Source organism: Balaenoptera acutorostrata, chromosome 4 (genome assembly GCF_949987535.1).
Source record: "Balaenoptera acutorostrata chromosome 4, mBalAcu1.1, whole genome shotgun sequence".
Lineage (NCBI taxonomy): Eukaryota > Metazoa > Chordata > Mammalia > Artiodactyla > Balaenopteridae > Balaenoptera > Balaenoptera acutorostrata.
Genome location: NC_080067.1, coordinates 28214520 through 28233215, shown reverse-complemented (window position 1 = coordinate 28233215; position 18696 = coordinate 28214520). Strand labels below are relative to the sequence as shown.

General features: G+C 34.1%; 1 protein-coding gene across 3 annotated transcripts in view; it reads left to right on the top strand.

Moving 5' to 3' along the window:
- The window catches only part of ATR (ATR serine/threonine kinase), a 106853-nt gene that overhangs the window by 58667 nt on the left and 29490 nt on the right, over window positions 1–18696 (top strand). For all 3 annotated transcript variants that reach the window (XM_057545798.1, XM_007188080.2, XM_057545799.1), the window contains exons 26-36: window positions 1513–1650; window positions 2483–2693; window positions 4748–4926; window positions 6773–6937; window positions 7999–8090; window positions 10512–10603; window positions 10840–11017; window positions 12200–12379; window positions 12820–12979; window positions 14930–15109; window positions 18548–18690. In XM_057545798.1, the coding sequence (XP_057401781.1) occupies window positions 1513–1650; window positions 2483–2693; window positions 4748–4926; window positions 6773–6937; window positions 7999–8090; window positions 10512–10603; window positions 10840–11017; window positions 12200–12379; window positions 12820–12979; window positions 14930–15109; window positions 18548–18690 (1718 nt within the window). The remainder of the gene's footprint in view (window positions 1–1512; window positions 1651–2482; window positions 2694–4747; window positions 4927–6772; window positions 6938–7998; window positions 8091–10511; window positions 10604–10839; window positions 11018–12199; window positions 12380–12819; window positions 12980–14929; window positions 15110–18547; window positions 18691–18696) is intronic.

Below are 18696 nucleotides of genomic sequence, written 5' to 3'. Positions count from 1 at the left end.
CACTGCTAGTGTCCTTGTCCCCACGGTGAAACAGAGCCAGCCCCAGCCTCTGCAGTAGACCCTCCAGCACTAGCAGATCGGTCTGGTTCGGTCTCCCCCAGGGTCACTGCTCCTTCCCCCGGGTCCCGATGCGCACACTATTCCGTGTGCGCCCTCCAAAAGTGGGGTCTCTGTTTCCCCGACTCCTGTCGAAGTCCTGCAATCAATTCCCACTAGGCTTCAAAGTCTGATTCTATGAATTCCTCCTCCCGTTGCCAGACCCCCAGGTTGGGAAGCCTGACGTGGGGCTCAGAACCTTCACTCCAGTGGGTGGACTTCTGTGGTATAAGTGTTTGCCAGTCTGTGAGTTACCCACCCAGCAGTTATGGGATTTGATTTTACTCTGATTGCGCCCCTCCTACCGTCTCACTGTGGCTTCTCCTCTGTCCTTGGATGTGGGGTATCCTCCTTGGTGAAGTCCAGTGTCTTCCTGTCGATGATTGTCCAGCAGCCAGTTGTGATTCTGGTGCTTTCGCAAGAGGGAGTGAGAGCACCTCCTTCTACTCCGCCATCTTGGTTAATCTCCCAAAGTAGAGGTTTTTTAAAAATGAAATTTCATGGAAAAATAGAGGTATATTTCTGACGTTCTCCTAATATGAAATTTTTACATACCTGACAGACAAAAAGATACCCTGTGTTCACCCAGAATGTTTAAGGCATATTTAAATTTCACAACTTTTGTTTTTAATTCATATTTCTATTAGTGTTTTAAAATATTATTATAATAATTTGTACCTGGTAATTTCAAGAAAGTGTCTCTCATTTTTTAATGAACATACTGAAAATATAATATGTGAAATATTAAATTAATACTCTTTAATTACTTTCAGCTATGGAATATTTTATTTAGTTGTAGTTTAGTTTGTTTTTTTTTTTAAGTGAAGGATTTGTATTTGAAGAAGAAAAAACCTTTAAACTTTTATAAGAGAACAGTAATGTTGGTAAATTGAAGGTTAGATTATACCAATAAAATTTGACTCTAACGCCAAGTAATTTAATTTTTTTATTTCTTTCATTTTCTTTCCTATAGTTAATCACTGTTTATTACTTAAGAAAAATGTGATCTTGTACTTAATGTGCTGGCCCAGAGAATACCTTCTGGTTACTTTCCTCATCTATATGCTCAAGGAATAAATATACTAAATTTAATGTTAGCTAAGTAAAATATACTGTATTTAGGGAAGTTAATCTGTAACAAAACGTGATTCATTTTAAAATGAACTGTAAGGGGAAAAGACCATTTTTGCTGAGATAGTTGGCAGCCCAGGTAGCTACATTGCCTGTAGGGGTCTCAGCAGTTCAGGCACTTGACCAGAGGGATGGTGATCTGAAATCCTCCCCGCTTTGAGTGCCTTTCTCCATAGAATACCCACTCTGCAATGTTAAATTAGCTCACATGTTGTTTTTTGGCATTAATCAAAAGAATAAAATGAATAAAACTACTTACTCTCTCTAAACCATTGGAGTTTATAGGTGCGGCATGATCTTGCCAGTAAAATCTTCACCTGCTGTAGCATTATGATGAAGCATGATTTCAAGGTGACCATCTATCTTCTTCCACATATTCTAGTGTATGTTTTGTTGGGTTGTAATCAAGAAGATCAGCAGGAGGTAAGAAATATCATTTTATTTGGTTTCTGTTTGTCTAAACATTTATGCAATGTAATTAGTATTAAAAAGGCTACATATTAGTAGGAAATGTAGATCAAGGTATGCTATAATATGTAAGTACATATGAAAACGCTTACAAAATCCTTTTTTTATACTTTTATTTATCAAAGAGTTGTATAATGCTTAGTTCATATCCTTTACCTATTTGTGGTTGTGTATGTGTGTGTCCTTTTTAAATAATTGGTGGGAGTTTGATATGTATTCTGGATACCAGTTTGTGCCAGTCATATCTCACAGAAATTTTTCCAGTTAGTGGTTTTCTTTTTAAACATTGTTTATATCTTTTGCCATGCAGAAATTTTAAATATAAATTCCAAATTTATAAATCTTTTATAACTTTTTAATTTAAACCTTTTATGTGATGCCTTCTCTTAGCCAATGTCATGAACATATTTTCCTACATTTTTTTTGATCCTTTTGTTTTTACATGCCCTTCAATTACTCTGAAATTGATTTTTACAGATACTGTGAGGTATTGTTTAAAGTTTTATTTTCTACTAGTTAACAAGTAGTTTCGTGATCATTTATTGAATAATCTAGAAGAATTTTTAAATATTTTTATATTTACTCTCGTGACTCTTTTACAGTATATTTTCTTTTCAGGGAAACATTTTATTGGCTTAATTATAGATGAGAAAAATGATTTATTATTAATCTATGATGGATTTTTTTCTTTTGAAAATTATTACCTTAAAATGGTTAGTCATATGTCAGGTAATAGTAAAATGATATTATGCAGACATATTATTTACCATAAAATGGTCCTTCTTAGGTTTATGCAGAAATTATGGCAGTTCTAAAGCATGACGATCAGCATACCATAAGTACCCAAGACAGTGCATCTGATCTGTGTCAGCTCAGTACACAGACTGTGTTCTCCATGCTTGACCATCTCACACAGTGGGCAAGGCACAAATTTCAGGCACTGAAAGCTGAAAAATTTCCGCAAGGCAAATCAAACAGAGATAAGGTGGACTCCATGAGTAAGTCATAACTTCTGTATACTTCCTTCTCTTAATTATTAACCAGTTAGCTCCTTTCTGTATCAGTTCTGTAATTTAAGCATTAGCTTTTAAAAGACCTATGTTTTCTTGCATCCCTTTTTTTTCCCCCCTTAAGATGGCCCTTTTACTGAGAAAGAGCAGTGAATTTATAGTTAGAAAACCTCTCTTTAAATTCTTACTGTCACTTCCTTAAGCAAAACACATACCTAATTTTTCTTTGCATAAAATAGGGTTGATTTTATCTCCCTTAGAAGATTGAGGATTAATTGGGATGGTGATGATATAAATCATTAAATGTGTATATATATGAATAGTGAAGTGTTCTTTATACTTTTTCACTTATAAGATACTCTTTGCAGTCTTTTTCACACTTAAGTTTTAAATTTCCAAGAGTTTACTTTCATTCATTTCATGGCCTATTTTTTTTTCTTTTTTTAATTCATCTTATTCTTCTTATTCTTCTTTTCCCTTTCTCTGGTGGTGTTTGGTATCCAGCAGTCTCTTCAGATATGCTTAATATATGTTACTATACTATACCCTGCTACACCTACTATTGTGCTATTTTTTTCCCTGTGATATTACAACTCCCACAAAGGTGACTAAAAGAGGAATCTCATTAGAGTTTAAAATGACACTTGCCCCTATGATACAAGCACTTCGTGAGAAGAATTATATTCATCAGACATTAATAGATACTCTTAATGTCTTTGAACTTTTGTGTGTTTCATTCTTGCAGCAAGTGGGTAAAGTATATGATACTTCTGCTTCTTGTATACTTTAGCCATTTTAGTGGGATCACATGATTTTCCCCCAAAGCTTCGAGGCTAATTGGAAAAACTGACTAAGACCCTTAAAGAGGCCTTCACTTACACCAAGTTCTCAGTTTGTGAGCATCTCCCTCTTGTTCCTGTGTCTGTGGAAGCACATACATTCCTGTTGTTAAGCACAACAGTTTGTTATTTTTCTAAGATTTTTTGGACTTGCAAATAATTATGTTTAGGGGAATGTTTTTCTCTGCAATAAGACTAATTATTGATATATTTTACATTATTTCAACAATTAAATGTTTGTTTCTGTTTCTGCATGTGAAAATGATAACCAAAAAACCAAACGCGAACTCCGTTATTACTGTTTCTTACTAACATAGTAATGAAAATTCTAGCTTTTAAGAGTAACATTTGTAATGTTTCAAAAGTACAATACTTTAACATTTCTCATAATTTGAAATGATTTACAAATTTTGATGGAAGTAAAGAATTTATTTTAAATATAATTTCTTTTAAATTTACTATCTTGATTATGAAATTTATTTGTTTCCTGTTTTCTACATGCTGTTATGAGTCATTATTAAAATTTATAAGTTTTAAATAAGAATTCTTAAACTGGATAGTCCAGAAGTTTCTCAGTTAGGTCTTTTCTTAGACTCTTTAAAAAAATTACCATTTTAAAGTATTTGTGATTTTACTTGAAAGGTACTTTTACTTTTTATTTCCATTGTATTAGTTAATATTGTATATATAGCAACACAGGAAAAAAATAGATTGTTATCAAAGAATTCTAAACTTTAAAATTAAAAAGAAAGATATTTCTATAATTCTGCTTTTTCCCTACTAATAGCTATACTTTATCAGTGTTTTTATAGTTATTAATAATAAATAACTCATTTTTGTATCTTTTGTATCATCTTTATATCTCCTCAACATTTAATATAAATTTACATTTAATTGTCACAACAACATTGTAAGTAAGGCAAGACAGATACTAATATTTCCCTTTTATAGATGAGGAAACAGAAGCTCAAATAAGTTAAATGACTGTTCAAGGCAAGATAAGTCATAATGGTGCTGTTGGAGCAGGAGTCTTCTGAGCAATCTTCTTGTTGGTAGTTACATTCTAAATAAGATACCCTAATACATTTAGATTAATTTATTTCATGAAATAAATTAAAAATATATAAATTGAAATTTAAATGGATACTTTTAAAATTTCATCTTCTCAGTCTTTAATTACTCAATTATCTTTTTATAATCTAGTACCTACTGTGGATTATGAAGACTATCAGAGTGTAACTCGTTTTCTAGACCTCATACCTCAGGATACTCTGGCAGTAGCGTCCTTTCGCTCCAAAGCATACACACGAGCTGTAATGCACTTTGAATCATTTATTACAGAAAAGAAGCAAAATATTCAAGAGCATCTTGGATTTTTACAGGTTTGATATTCATATAGTGAACTTAATAATGACATTTAATATTGCCAGTCTTTTGTGTTTAGATTGTTCATTTTATTGGTTTAGACGATAATCCTATGACTGTGTAGGGAAGAAAAGAAAGTAAGGGCCAGTGGGCCTAATACGCTGGATTAAATAAGAGATCAAGATTGTTGGGCTTCTTTTCAGGTCAAAAAGCAGAGTGTGGTGAGAGAACTGGAAAATGAGTAGCTTGTAGTCTTTGGGTGATTAGCCCTCTCCTGTCTTTTTCTTCCTTGTCTAGCTCTGAGTCTCTTGTTCATTGTTAAAGTCATTCCTTTACAAGGATGTTCAGCTCTCTCATCTTTCTCCCTCTGTGTTGTATTCACTTTGTAAGACTCCAGTCCTGGATAAACTCACCCATCTGCTTTCCCAGTGTCTGCATGTAAGCAGCTGAACATCACTGGAGAAAAATCACACAATGGATTTCTAACTGGTTTTCCTTTCAATTCATAATCTCAAACATCAGTGGGACTCTTTAACACTGCCTTCAGTCATTCTGTTTCTCTAGTAAAGACTACTTTCTCACTCTTCAGGATGACTATTTTTTACCTTCTCTTCATTTCTCTGCTTCCACCTTACTTACTCTCAACAGATGATCTTGCTTCATTGTTCATTAGGAAAGTAGAAGCCAGATGTCTACCAAATCCGAAAATACATTGGCTTCTGTACCATATTCTCTTTCTTAGCTTCTCTTGTTCCTAAGGAAGGATCCCTTCCTGCCAAAATTCAGTTCTTCTACTTTTGTTCTTGATTTCAATCCTTCAGATATTCCTGCTTTCTCCAATATCATTAATTTTTCTTTCTCAACCAGAGTACATAGAGCATATAGACATGCTCTGGTGTTGCCTATCTTAAGTTTTTATGATTCCCTTGATCTTACAGTATCTTCTTCAGATACTTCCCATCTTTCTGTTTCCTTTCACAGTCGGTTTTTAAAAGAATTGCCCATCTTCTCTGTATTCCTTCTTTACTTCCCATTTACTCTTTGCCCATTCCAACAAGAGTTCTTTCTCCATTACACTGACTCTACTCTTGCTAAGAAAATTGGTGGCCTCCATGTTACCAAATCCAATAAATGCTTCCCGGTCCTCATTTTCTTAACCTCATGGCATCATTTGACCACTTCTTTATTAAGGTATTTTCTTTTCTCTCACAACTTCTGGGATACCACATTCTCCAGGTTTCTTCAAACTACTCTGGTTTCTCCTCTCAGTTTCATTTGTTAGTTCTTCCTTGTCTATAAATATACAAGTACTCTGATGTCCTTCCCCAGTCCTCTTTTCTTCTCTCCCTCTATTCATTTCCTAAATCATTTCATCCTTTCCCCTGCCATCTTTGTGCTAATTGCTCCCAGATTTTTATCTTCAGCCTGAATATTTCCTTTGAACCCAGATTTAGTGTCTTGTGTTTCTTGAAAGCATCTCAATATGAATATATTAAAATGCTTGTTTAAAATGTTTTTAAGTTTTAAAATGCAATAAAATACTTATAAACTATACTCAACAGAATTTATTATATATTGGATTTTTAAAAGAGTTCAGGACTTTGAGGTTCTTTACAGCTCTCATTATCAATAACAGTTACTAGTATAGATTTGTATTTAAGTGGAATATGAGCATATTTAAGTGGAACAGAATGCCTGGAAATAAGTTTGCAGTTTCACTGTGAATCTATCTTGAAACAAATACATATTGTTGCTTTGAGAAAATAATTCTTATTTTTTTTTTACATAAACTGGTGGCTTTATAGTTTTATTTCCAGTTGTGTTTTTTTCCTCCCTTGATTGTTTTTTAATGATTGAACAAAGAAATTGTATGCTGCTATGCATGAACCAGATGGAGTGGCTGGAGTAAGCGCAATTCGAAAGGCAGAACCATCTCTAAAAGAACAGATCCTTGAACATGAAAGCATCGGCTTACTGAGGGATGCCACTGCTTGTTATGACAGGGCTATTCAGTTAGAACCAGACCAGGTAAGAGATAAATGAAAGGCAATGTAACAAAAAGAACTCTGAACTAGGAACTTTGGAAACCTTAATTTCAATACTGTCTCTACCAGTGTCACAGTGTGTCTGGAAAATATTTAACCATCTCTGAACTTGAGTTTCCTGATTGATAAAAATAGAGACATGCTAGAGGATCTCAGAGATCCCTTCCAATACCAAATTTCTGTGACCTTACTAATCTCCCAAATAAATGAGATTTACTGTGAAGTATACTTACATTAAACTCTATGTTCCATTACTCTAAAATTGATATAATTTTAGTTTGCTATTAAAAGTATAAGACTTGCATCAATTTTTAATAATAATAGTGATTCTTTGCAGCCTAAGAAACTTTTTCAGATTACACATGCCCCTATCACCATCTGGGAATCTCTGAAATGGTCCCTTAGAATCACTGAGCTACAGTTGCTAACGGGGGGACGTTGCATATCTCATGTATGTTGGAACAGGAAAGGGGTTTAGAATCACTGATTTATAATCTTGGCTTAGATCCTCTCTCATCTCAGGGTATTCCTTTTTGTCATAATTGACGTTCATTTTCTCAGAAGTTCAGTGTATAGGGCCTTTATTTTTCACAGGCTTGTTTTCAATTTTAAAGAATATTTCACAATCCTATCTAACTTTTCAGTTACTAAAGCCCAAAATCGATATTAATAATATTGTGACGTTTGAGTTTTAATTTTTACATGAGAAATTATATGACAAATAATCTTTAAACAAAGTATTAAGGAGTACTTGTTACTTTTATATTTGATCTGAACCAAAAATCAGACCATATCTGGAAAAGATAATAAATGCAATCTGAGGTTTTTTGTAGGTTGTCTCCATTAAAAAAAAAAAAATTCAGATGTGTTTAGGACATCGGTAGAGGGCTCTGCCATATAGCCAAGCAAGTCAGTTGTTAAACTAAGAAAGGTAGGCTCAGTGAGGTAAATAGCATTTTTTAATGAATATCAGTTAAACACTTTTTGGTTCCGAAGATGTATTTGAAGTAACAGTTGCTATTTTAAATACTTTTAAATTTCCAGATCATTCACTATCATGGCGTAGTGAAGTCCATGTTAGGTCTTGGTCAGCTGTCTACTGTAATCACTCAGGTGAATGGAGTGCATGCTAACAGGTAATGTTTTTTAAAAAATGATTTTCTTTTGTTGTTGGTTTGGAATGGGAAATTTTTAATTAATTGGGTTGAAGTAATGTTTACTAAAGTAATGAAATCTTTTTTGTTTTCATGGTGTTGGAGATAAACACCAAAAAATAATTTTTCCTACTGTCTCTTAAGTCAATCTAGCACTTAACAGCTTATCTTCTATGCAAAGAGTCATCCTTGAATTAAATTTGCTTTATGACAGGAACCTGCAAGACTTCACCTACTATTGGTGAAGCTCATATTAGTATTTCCAGAAGATATCTAAGCTCTGCCTACATTATCAGCACCAGTTATTTTCTGTGCTGGGGAGAGGGGAACTTTGTGACTGAACTAAGGAATACCACTCTAGAATGTGTGGGTTGATTTTCTCCTAAAAGACTAATAAAAATGAAAGCAGCCTTCCTTTCCTAAAGAAAATGGGTTTCTTGTAGCAAACCAAATGATACCCCCCCAAAAAGTACTTACATGTGGCAGAGATTAAGACATGCATGGTTCTTCTAGTTTAGAGAATTACTAGGGAGGTTGGTTGTGCTCTTGAAGCTGCCTTGCTCTGCAAGCTAAAAGCCTTACTCCTTAATGTATTTACCAGACCCCAATTGACTTTTCTGGACAGAGAGATCTGATCAAAAGGGATGGGATCTTAGTTTGCCAAAGAGCACAGGCCACTGTTTTTAGTTAGTTCGCGCTGAAAACAGCTCTTCTAAGTACAGTTTCTATAAATTCCAAACTGTGATTTTAAAGACCACTGTTCTACAGTGTCTGGGAGTAGAGAATGGTTAGTGGATTTACGAAACGATGAAAGAAGCTTTACAGAAGCAAGGAAAGATTCGTTATATGTTTTAGATATGTTTCTCCAGATTAATTGAGAGACCTTATGAATAAAGGGGTTGCAGAAATTTGGGAAAGTTTGTTTTGGCTCAAGCCAAGGTGTCATGTTTCCTTATGATGCACACTGCACAGTCTTCTCTTTGGATCTGGGATACATAGAGCCTCCTGATCGTTGGATTGTGAAAAGGCAAGTTTCAATATTCAATGAAGGATACTGTATCATTGAAGCAAATGGTCATTGAGGGGATGAGTTTTCCTTGGGGAGAATATTTGCATTTAAACAAATATTTCTCCAAAATTATTGACTGTGCTTAACCTACACAATCATTTTTTTAATACATTTATGGAAGTAAGTTCTCACAGCCTGATCCTCATTGCCATTTGGTACTTCTTGGTGTGATATATCCCCTCTGGAGAGCAACTTCTGCTAATTCTACTCAGATTTGTATCCTAAAATTTTGATACTTTGGCATCGAGTGATAAGCTAGTGAAGTTATTCAGAGTTGGACTTTTGAAAATTATATTTCTATTGTATTTCTTTTAGCTTTGTTCTAAATTGTTCTTGGTGGTATTTAGACATTAGAGAATATTCGATATTCATGCTACTACTTTAGTTTTTTTTAATTGACTCATTTGTTATGTTTTATGTGTTTTTACTACAGAAAGAACAAGGAGGGCTTTTAAGGGCATTGATCCCAGCCTCCCTGAGTCTGTTACCTTATTTATAGTATGTGTACCTTTGGTATTATTAGGTAATTAAATAGAAAAATGTGCCTAGCTGAGGGTCTAGCATATAGCAGGTATTCAAATGATATGATTTAATAAAGAAGAAACATGGGGAAGTATAGCTTCTTCTATACAGTCATGATCTAAACATCACTAGCCATCTTAGTGTCACATAAGTAGGATACTTAGAAAAAATAATTACCTATATAATGCTGCTTTTAAAAACCCCAATTTTAAAGTAACTGAAAATAATTTAAGAATAGTTATGTATTTTATGTAGCTAATTTTGTATCATTTGTCATACTATTGAAACATAATTTGTAACATTGTTATGCCTTTATTATTGAGTGTCCTATGTACCCCAGTGCTCAACCTACCCCACCAGCTTCTATGTTTTTTGTCTTAAATTTAATTCAAAATACCAAGTTATTAGAATTGCTTACCTCTGAACGCGTGTAAGTTCAGTTGGCTCTTTTTTCTCCCTGCTCTTTGTTCAAGTTAAGCGTGCAGCTCATTTTACAACTGCTCTTTGTAATTATCCAGGCATTAATTCTGCTCTAATGTATGGCAAATTTGTCCAAAAAAATGGCATTTTTAAATGGCTGTATCAGAAGTAATTATTGAAAAAAATGTTTTGGGGGACTGGAAACATTAAAATTTGGGGGATTGTTTTGGATAGAGAGAATTATTTTGTACCTACATACAAAATACAATACAATACAAATACAATGAATAGAGCAATAAATAACTACAATAAATAGAGTATCTAAACCAATGAAAAAATCTCTAAATGCCACTTTAAATAAATGTTTAAGTGGTACGGGTTTCTTTTAACAGGTCTGAATGGACAGATGAATTAAACACATACAGAGTGGAAGCAGCTTGGAAATTGTCACAGTGGGATTTGGTAGAAAACTATTTGGCAGCAGGTAAAATTACTTCTTAAAATATAAGCAGTTTTAATATGCCATAAATATTTAGACTTAAGTAGCTAAGCAACATTGGTAATTATTCTCTCAGCTTGTTTTATGATTGCCTTGTTTAAGTTCAAAGTGGAATGAAACCATCTGTTCCAGATTTCTGTTGACCATTTTATCAAATGAAATAAAGCTTGTTCTGGGATCCAGCTATCATGGCATGCCTTGACTCTTCATTTGTTTTTCAGATGGGAAATCTACAACATGGAGTGTCAGACTGGGACAGTTATTATTATCAGCTAAAAAAAAAGATATCACAGCTTTTTATGACACATTGAAACTAGTGAGAGCAGAACAAATTGTACCTCTTTCAGCTGCAAGCTTTGAAAGAGGCTCTTACCAACGCGGATATGAATATATTGTGAGGTATTTTGAGGTTTCCATTTTTATATTCCTGGTCTGTAGGTGTCATATGACAGGCTTGGAATTTTGTGCTTGCTAAATAAGTGATAGTGTGTTTGGTGTTACGCAGAGCTCACAAAATGGCTCTTTTCATTTTTTTACCTCACAATCACCCTATCTATAGTTTTTTAAAAATGTTCTAACATACATCCTTTTAATTAGAAAGGCAATTATGAGACTTCTAAAAAATAGCAAAAATATCTTACATTTGTCTTATTGTAATGTCATAGTTTATTTTCTATATAACCTAAATAACTAGACGTCTACTCTGCCTGGCACATTGGTGCTCAGTACTTGTTGGTTCCCTTTCCTGTTTCTCTTTGAGAAATGCATTTGACATTTTCCACTCCCCCTCAAATGTAGGTATTACATTACTCACAAGTAATATTAATATTACAAGTAATATTAATTTTTAGAGAGAAGGAAGAAAATGATGGAAAACGTTTTAGGTCTGTTAATTTACCTGAAGAAAAGAATAAAATATATGTTGTAATTGAACAACAGTAAATTAAAAAGAAAAATATGCTATTTTTTAAATTATATTTTGTATCAGCCCCTTTGGTAACAGCTTAATGAAACCAGAGATTGGACCACTGGGATTAATTCAGTTCTGTAGCTACTCAACTGCATGCTTGAACACTGGGTTATAGACATGGGAAAAAGCTAATTTGAATGTATCACAAATGTTTCCATCAGCCTTAGGAAAAAAAAAACCAATTAAAATTGCATTCATTTCACAATTTTTTACTGGCATCTACTATGCCAGGTCCTCTTACAATAGCACCAGCAATATATACAAATATTTACATTGATTTATATTTTCTTTCATCTTTATACAGGTGGTAAAGTCTGGCTTTCACACATTTGAATTTAGTTTTATATACCCTTCTCCAATTTAATTAGAGGGGTCTAGGGATCATAGCAAAGCGCTAACTATTCAAATCAACATAAATTAGTGTTTATACCCAATTTGAAAAGTTATAAATGTTACTGTTTATATACCAAGAATATATATTCGTTAAAGTTCTTCCAAAGAAAACTGCACATTTCATATTCTTCATGGTTAATTTAAAGTACATGCTTTATATATCAGATTAATATGGTTGAATATGATAACATATTAACATAGGCTCTATCTGTCTTCAGATTGCACATGTTGTGTGAGTTGGAGCATAGCGTCAAACCACTTTTTCACCAGTCTCCAGGTGAAAGTGCTCAAGAAGATTCACTAAATTGGGTAGCTCGACTGGAAATGACCCAGAATTCCTACAGAGCAAAGGAGCCCATACTGGCTCTCCGGAGAGCTTTATTAAGCCTCAACAAAAGGTTTTACACACTTTTTTTTGCATGTCAGTTATTGTGAATTTAGTATTATATTTGCATATTACTTGGGAATATTTATCTTTCCTAATTTTCTCTCTGAATCTGTATTTTTCTATTGTCAATTGTCAAGTCTACACTATATAGTTGAAATGAGCCTAGAACTTAAAAATTACTTTTATGTGCAATATATCATTTTTTTAATGTTGAAAACGTATCTGGGGGAGGTACAGATATAAGTCAATTGTAAGGTCTTCATAGGCTTGTAACTGATAACAATGGAGAACTCTAAGAAAATTAAAATTAGTTTTTTAACAAATAAATATTCTTTGATTCCTTTGAAAAGATATATTGAGAAGGTTCCATGTTGGGAAGAGATATTTTAATTAAGCTGTTGAATATACTTAAAAATGCTCTTTCCCCACCATTTTGTCACATTCCTTTAGACCAGATTACAAGGAAATGGTTGGAGAATGCTGGCTACAGAGTGCCAGAGTAGCTCGAAAGGCTGGTCACCACCAGACAGCCTACAATGCTCTCCTTAATGCTGGAGAATCACGACTTGCTGAACTGTATGTGGAAAGGGCAAAGTGGCTGTGGTCCAAGGTAATGGCCAAGGGGACGTCATCGTATGTACTTCCATCATAGGTACTTCCTACAGAGGCATGACAGAGATTAGATCCCTAATCTAAATTCAGAACCTTCTTTTTCTGTCACCTTTCTGCATCATTTACCTACCATCATCTGGAAGAAACTTCCTTCTATCCTGAAGTCCCCAAATATTTTCCCGTTTCAAGACTGAAAGTGCAGTTCTTTCTGTTTTCATCTGTCTTCCATTTTTTTCTTGAGGGAAATGACCAATTTTTACTTTGTTTTTACCTTCTCTCTATATATATACATACATGAGTGCACTCAAGAAATGTTTAGGTGAACATAACACTGTCCTTATTACATTCTTGGCAGATAATTAGTTTTGTGTAGACTTGCCACTGTTGCTGTAAAGATCCACTTCTAATCTAGCCTGTCAGAAAGGGCTTAGCTTCAGAACAAACGTCCTCAGCAATCCTCAGATTAAAGCTACAGTTATAAGAAGGGGGCTTTTAAAATATACAAACTCCTTGAAAAACTCATGCCACAGATTTAAAGGACTCTTACTTTCATATCTCCTCATGCTTGCCACCCGTCTAGAATTAGTAGTAGGCATAGCATGTTCTGAAATTGACAGTTAGCAACTAGAGTTGGTGCCATCTGTGATTAAACCAACTTTTATGGTGGCTAAGAAAAGACAGGGGAGGAGATGTTTCCTGGATGGGAGATGAAGGTAATAATTCAGCCTGCATTAGTCAGGTCATTTTCAGAGCTAGTGCTAGAACATGTATGTATTGTAATACCTTAAATTCAGTATGCTCAAAATGCAATTCATCAGTGAAATTCACTGTCTGTTTCTCCTCCCATATTCCTTATTTTTCTGAGTAGGACTCTATCACATCCTCTCATTTATGACAGTAATCTGGGCATCATCTTGAACTTCTTCCTCTCCCTCACTTTCCATATCAAGTTGGAGACTAAATTGACCGTAGAAATATCTTTTGAATCCTCTCCCTCTTATTTATCTTTGCTGCTTTCCTTCATGCCCTTAGCATTTACACCCTCTGGCAATATTAACAGTTTTTTTTGAGGTCTCACCATGTCTTGGTGTTCATTACTGCAGTCTGTCATCTTCCTAAAATGCACACTGAATCATGTCACTCCCCCAGTTAAAATCCTTCAAAGTATTCTTCATGGCTTTAGGATTAAGTCAGAACTCTAGAAAGTACACAAGGCCCTTTCTCATCGAGTCTCAGCCTACCTCTTCAGGTTCAGTTGTCACAAACCCTTTAGTCTTCACAAATCCTTTAGTCTTCACAAACCCTTTATCTCACAAACCCTTTAATCTTCAGCTAAAACCAGACTACTTGCCTTTTTCTCAATTAAAGTTATTATTCCTTCTACCAAGAGTGTCCTTCACTGAATTCATTGCCAGGAAAATTTCTACTCATTTTTTAAGACCTAATTTAGATTTTCCTCATGTGATTACTTTGCCTGACCACTGGTCAACTCCATTTTCCTATATCTTCAGGTAGATTTAGCAGACTGTCTTCTCTTTCCTACATAATAGGCATGTATATTCTTCTGTTAATAACACTTAGCACATTGTGTTGTTGTTTTATAGTTTATTTCCTCACTTGACTGTGAACTTTCTTAAGCCAGAGATTTTGACATATTTATGTTTGTTTATCCCTAATCATCTACATATATCTTCAGTTCCCTGCACTTTGACTGACTGTAAAAAACAAGTGAATGAATGAATGTAGGAGTTCTATATGAAATGAAGCAATGATTCCTTTTTAGGATTTTACTTTCATAGGAGGAAAATGAGAGGTGAACATGAAATTACAAATAGATTTATACATAAAATATCTTATGAACTTTAAATTCTAACAATTTTATTTGCTTTTCAGAAAATGGAAATATGTTCTTAAATTAAAAGGCTTGTTGTTGCCTTTTTTCTTTCAGGGTGATGTTCACCAGGCACTAATTGTTCTTCAGAAGGGTGTTGAGTTATGTTTTCCTGAAAATAAAACCCCAACCGAAAGTAAGAACATGTTAATCCATGGTCGAGCTATGCTACTAGTGGGCCGTTTTATGGAAGAAACAGCTAACTTTGAAAGCAATGCAGTTATGAAAAAATATAAGGTAAGTGAATGTACAATGCAATTTCAGTTAGAAATTCACTTTTTTTGTTGTTTTTGAAAATAGATAAAATTATTTTAAAGTCCATATGGGAAGAGCACATGTATAAAAATAGCCAGGAAGCTTTTTTGACTTTTTAGTGAATATATAACGTAAGTATATAGTTGGAGGAATTATCACAAAATAAATATAGTCATGAAACCACCACCCATGTCAAGAAGTAGAATGTTATTAATGCTTTAGAACTCACCCTTTCATCCTCCTTCCCAAAGTTAACCACAGCCTGGCCTGAAAATTTTTGAACAAACACAGTGTATACCTTCCTTACTAGGTATTAAGCCTTACATAGATGGTGTTAGAAAAGAGATACTTCTCAGTAACCCGTGGGTCAAAGAAAAAATTGCAATGGAAATTAAAAAACTAAATGGAAGTTAAAAAACTTAATGGAAATTAAAATTACTTTGAACTGAATGATAATAAAAATATGACGTAGCAAAACTTGGATTCAGCTAAAGCCATTCTTACAGGGAATTTGAAATATTATTTACATATGTTAGAAGAAAATAAAGGCTCAAAATTAATAAGCTAAGAATCCATCTCAAGGAGTTAGAAAAGGAACTGAAAAAAAATTAAAAACATAGAATATAGAAGATACAAAATAATAAAATAAGAATGGATGGCTGGGGACAGGTGGTTACTAGACTTATCATGGTGATCATTTTATAGTGTATGCAAATGTCAAATCATTATGTAGTACACCTGAAACTAACATGATATTGTACGTCAGCTTTTATTTTTTACTTAAAAAATTAAAAGAATGTATTTTTTAATAAATACTTTTAAAAAGAATGTAAAGGTAAGCGATAGATTACAAGATATTTGCAATACATAATGATGAGGCTTATATCCAGAATATAATAAGAACTCTTAAAAGTCAATAAGAAAAATACAGACAACTCAATTTTAAAATTGAATAGAAGACTTAACAGAAGGATATATATAAATGACCCAAAAAAAGCAAAAAGAAAATATGTTCACTGTAGTAGACAGGAATAGATGCAAATTTAAAAAGTATTATGATGAAATTAATACAATATTATAAATCAACTGCCATTCAGTTTAAAGAAAAGTATTATGAGCTAACACTATATACCTACAAGAATGGTTAAAATTTAAAAGATTGATATTTTCAAGTGTTAGCAAGGCTATAGAGCATTTAGACGCTCATACAGTGCTGCTGGAAGTATAAGTTATTACAATCATTTTGGAAAACAGTTTGGTGTTTTCTCCTAAAGGTGATAATACTGTGACAGCCACTTTACCAATGCTCAACACGTCTCCATAGAACATATACAAAAATGTTTATACCAACGTTATTTGTAGATTTTAAACTGGAAGTAGAAATGTCAATCAATTATAGAATGGATAAACGAATTATAACATATCCCTATAATGGAATACTGTATGTATAGCAATGAAAACCAACAAACCAAAGTTACATCCAACAACTTGAATGGTTCTCCCAAACTTAATGTTGAATAAAAAAAGTCATATGAAAAAATCATACATGTAGTATGATTCCATTTATATAAAGTTCAGAAATGAGCAAAACAAAATTATTGTATCAGAAATGGAGATAGTGGTTGTTTTTAGTCCATTTGCACTGCTATAATAAACATACCATATACTGGGTAGCTTAAGCAACGTTTATTTCTCACAGTTCTGGAGGCTGGGAAGTCCAGAATTAAGGTGCTAGCAGATTCAGTCTGGTGAGGGCCTGCTTACATAGACAGCCATCTTCTCCTTATAACCTCACATGGCAGAAGAGGCAAGGGAGGTCCCTGGGGCCTCTTTTATAAGGGCACTAATCTTATTCATGAGGGTTCCACACTTGTGACCTAATCACCTCCCAAAGGCCCCACCTCCACATACCATCACATTGGGGATTAGGCTTCAACATATGAATTGGGCGAGGGGGGAGGGGGGACAACACACAAATATTTAATCTGTAGTAGTGGTTATTTGGGAGGAAAACGAAGGGAGTAGTGTTTTGGAGGGCAAAGTGGGAGGCTCGTGTTTCTGGAGTTCTTATGTAGGTGTAATCACTTTGTGATAATTGAGCAAGCTTTGTGTATAAGATTTATCTTTCTGTATGTAAATTTTATTTTCCAAAATAAAGTTTTAACTTAAACCAGGAAGGAAGGAGGGAGGGAGGGAGGGAGGGAGGAAGAAAGGAAAGGAAGGGAGATAGATGATGAAACCAGATTGAAAATATCTTTTTAGAGCAATCTTAATTAGTATTTTCCTTCATTCCCTTTGCTTCTCCTGTGACTAGATGGGAAAAGCACACTGGGAGCCTCGTCCCTGTGGCCGGTTTTAGGCACATGAATCTAGCATCTGTTCCATACATCTAATCATGTCATTCTGTCCTCTACCCACAAGCAGGTTTGTACCTGTAAGGTTTTAGGATTAGATTTGGAGGAAACTTAAGATCTCATTTTAAGGTTCCTGGTCTAAACTGTGTTCTCAAATTTGCTTGAATTAAGAGTAGAGCTTTATTTAAAAAAAATTTTTTTACTCAGCTGTTCTATGTATTTTCCATCACATTTCAAATAATATAATTAAAAATTAATAAACCGCACACAATATACAAATATAAGGGAAAGGGAAAGGAAATGACAAAGGCGACTGAGTAGGAGTGGCCAGAAAGGTAGGAGAAAACTTGGAAGACTGTGGCCTCACAGAAGCAAAGGGAAGAAAGTGATTCAAAGAAGAAATGGCACGGACAACAGAAACATGCTGAAGAGAGCTCACTCACGTGAGATCAGAATTGGAAAGTATGTCTGTTTAAGTTGCTACTTTAGTGGAGTGGTGTCTACTGAACCAAAAAGAAATAGTTTGAGGAATGACTATGAGTTGGAGAATTCTTTTCAGAAGCCTGATTATAAAGGAGTTGAGAGAGAGGGCAATATCTTATAGATCTTAGAGAAAAATAAGATATGTGATTTCTTTCTTAAACCATATTTGAATGCCTTTAAAGTCCTGTCCTCTTCAGAGATTTGATACTCTTCTTTCTCTGAGGTTTTTTTTTAAAACAATAAACATATACCTGCACACACATACATGAAATACCTTAATCCATCTGAAAATTATTTTGATGTATCATATAAAGTGGCAATGTAAGTGGAGTTTTTTTCCCCGTATAGCGAATTATCATGACATGTTGATCAGTGGGCAACCCACCAGAACCCACCAGCTATCCTGAGAAAACCTTTGTAAGAAAGTAGCTATTCCTTATTTACACCAGAGTCAGTCTGCCTTTGACTTTGCTCTGCCTAGATGTCGGTCTCATACTTTTGATCCCTAATTATCTATTCATACTTTACTTCCCAACATAGTGGGGGGTTTTATTAAGTGGGTATTCTCTGTTATCTTTTACAGGATGTGACCTTGTTCCTGCCAGAGTGGGAGGATGGGCATTTCTACCTTGCCAAGTACTATGACAAATTGATGCCCATGGTCACAGACAACAAAATGGAAAAGCAGGGTGATCTCATTCGGTATATAGTTCTTCACTTTGGAAGGTGAGA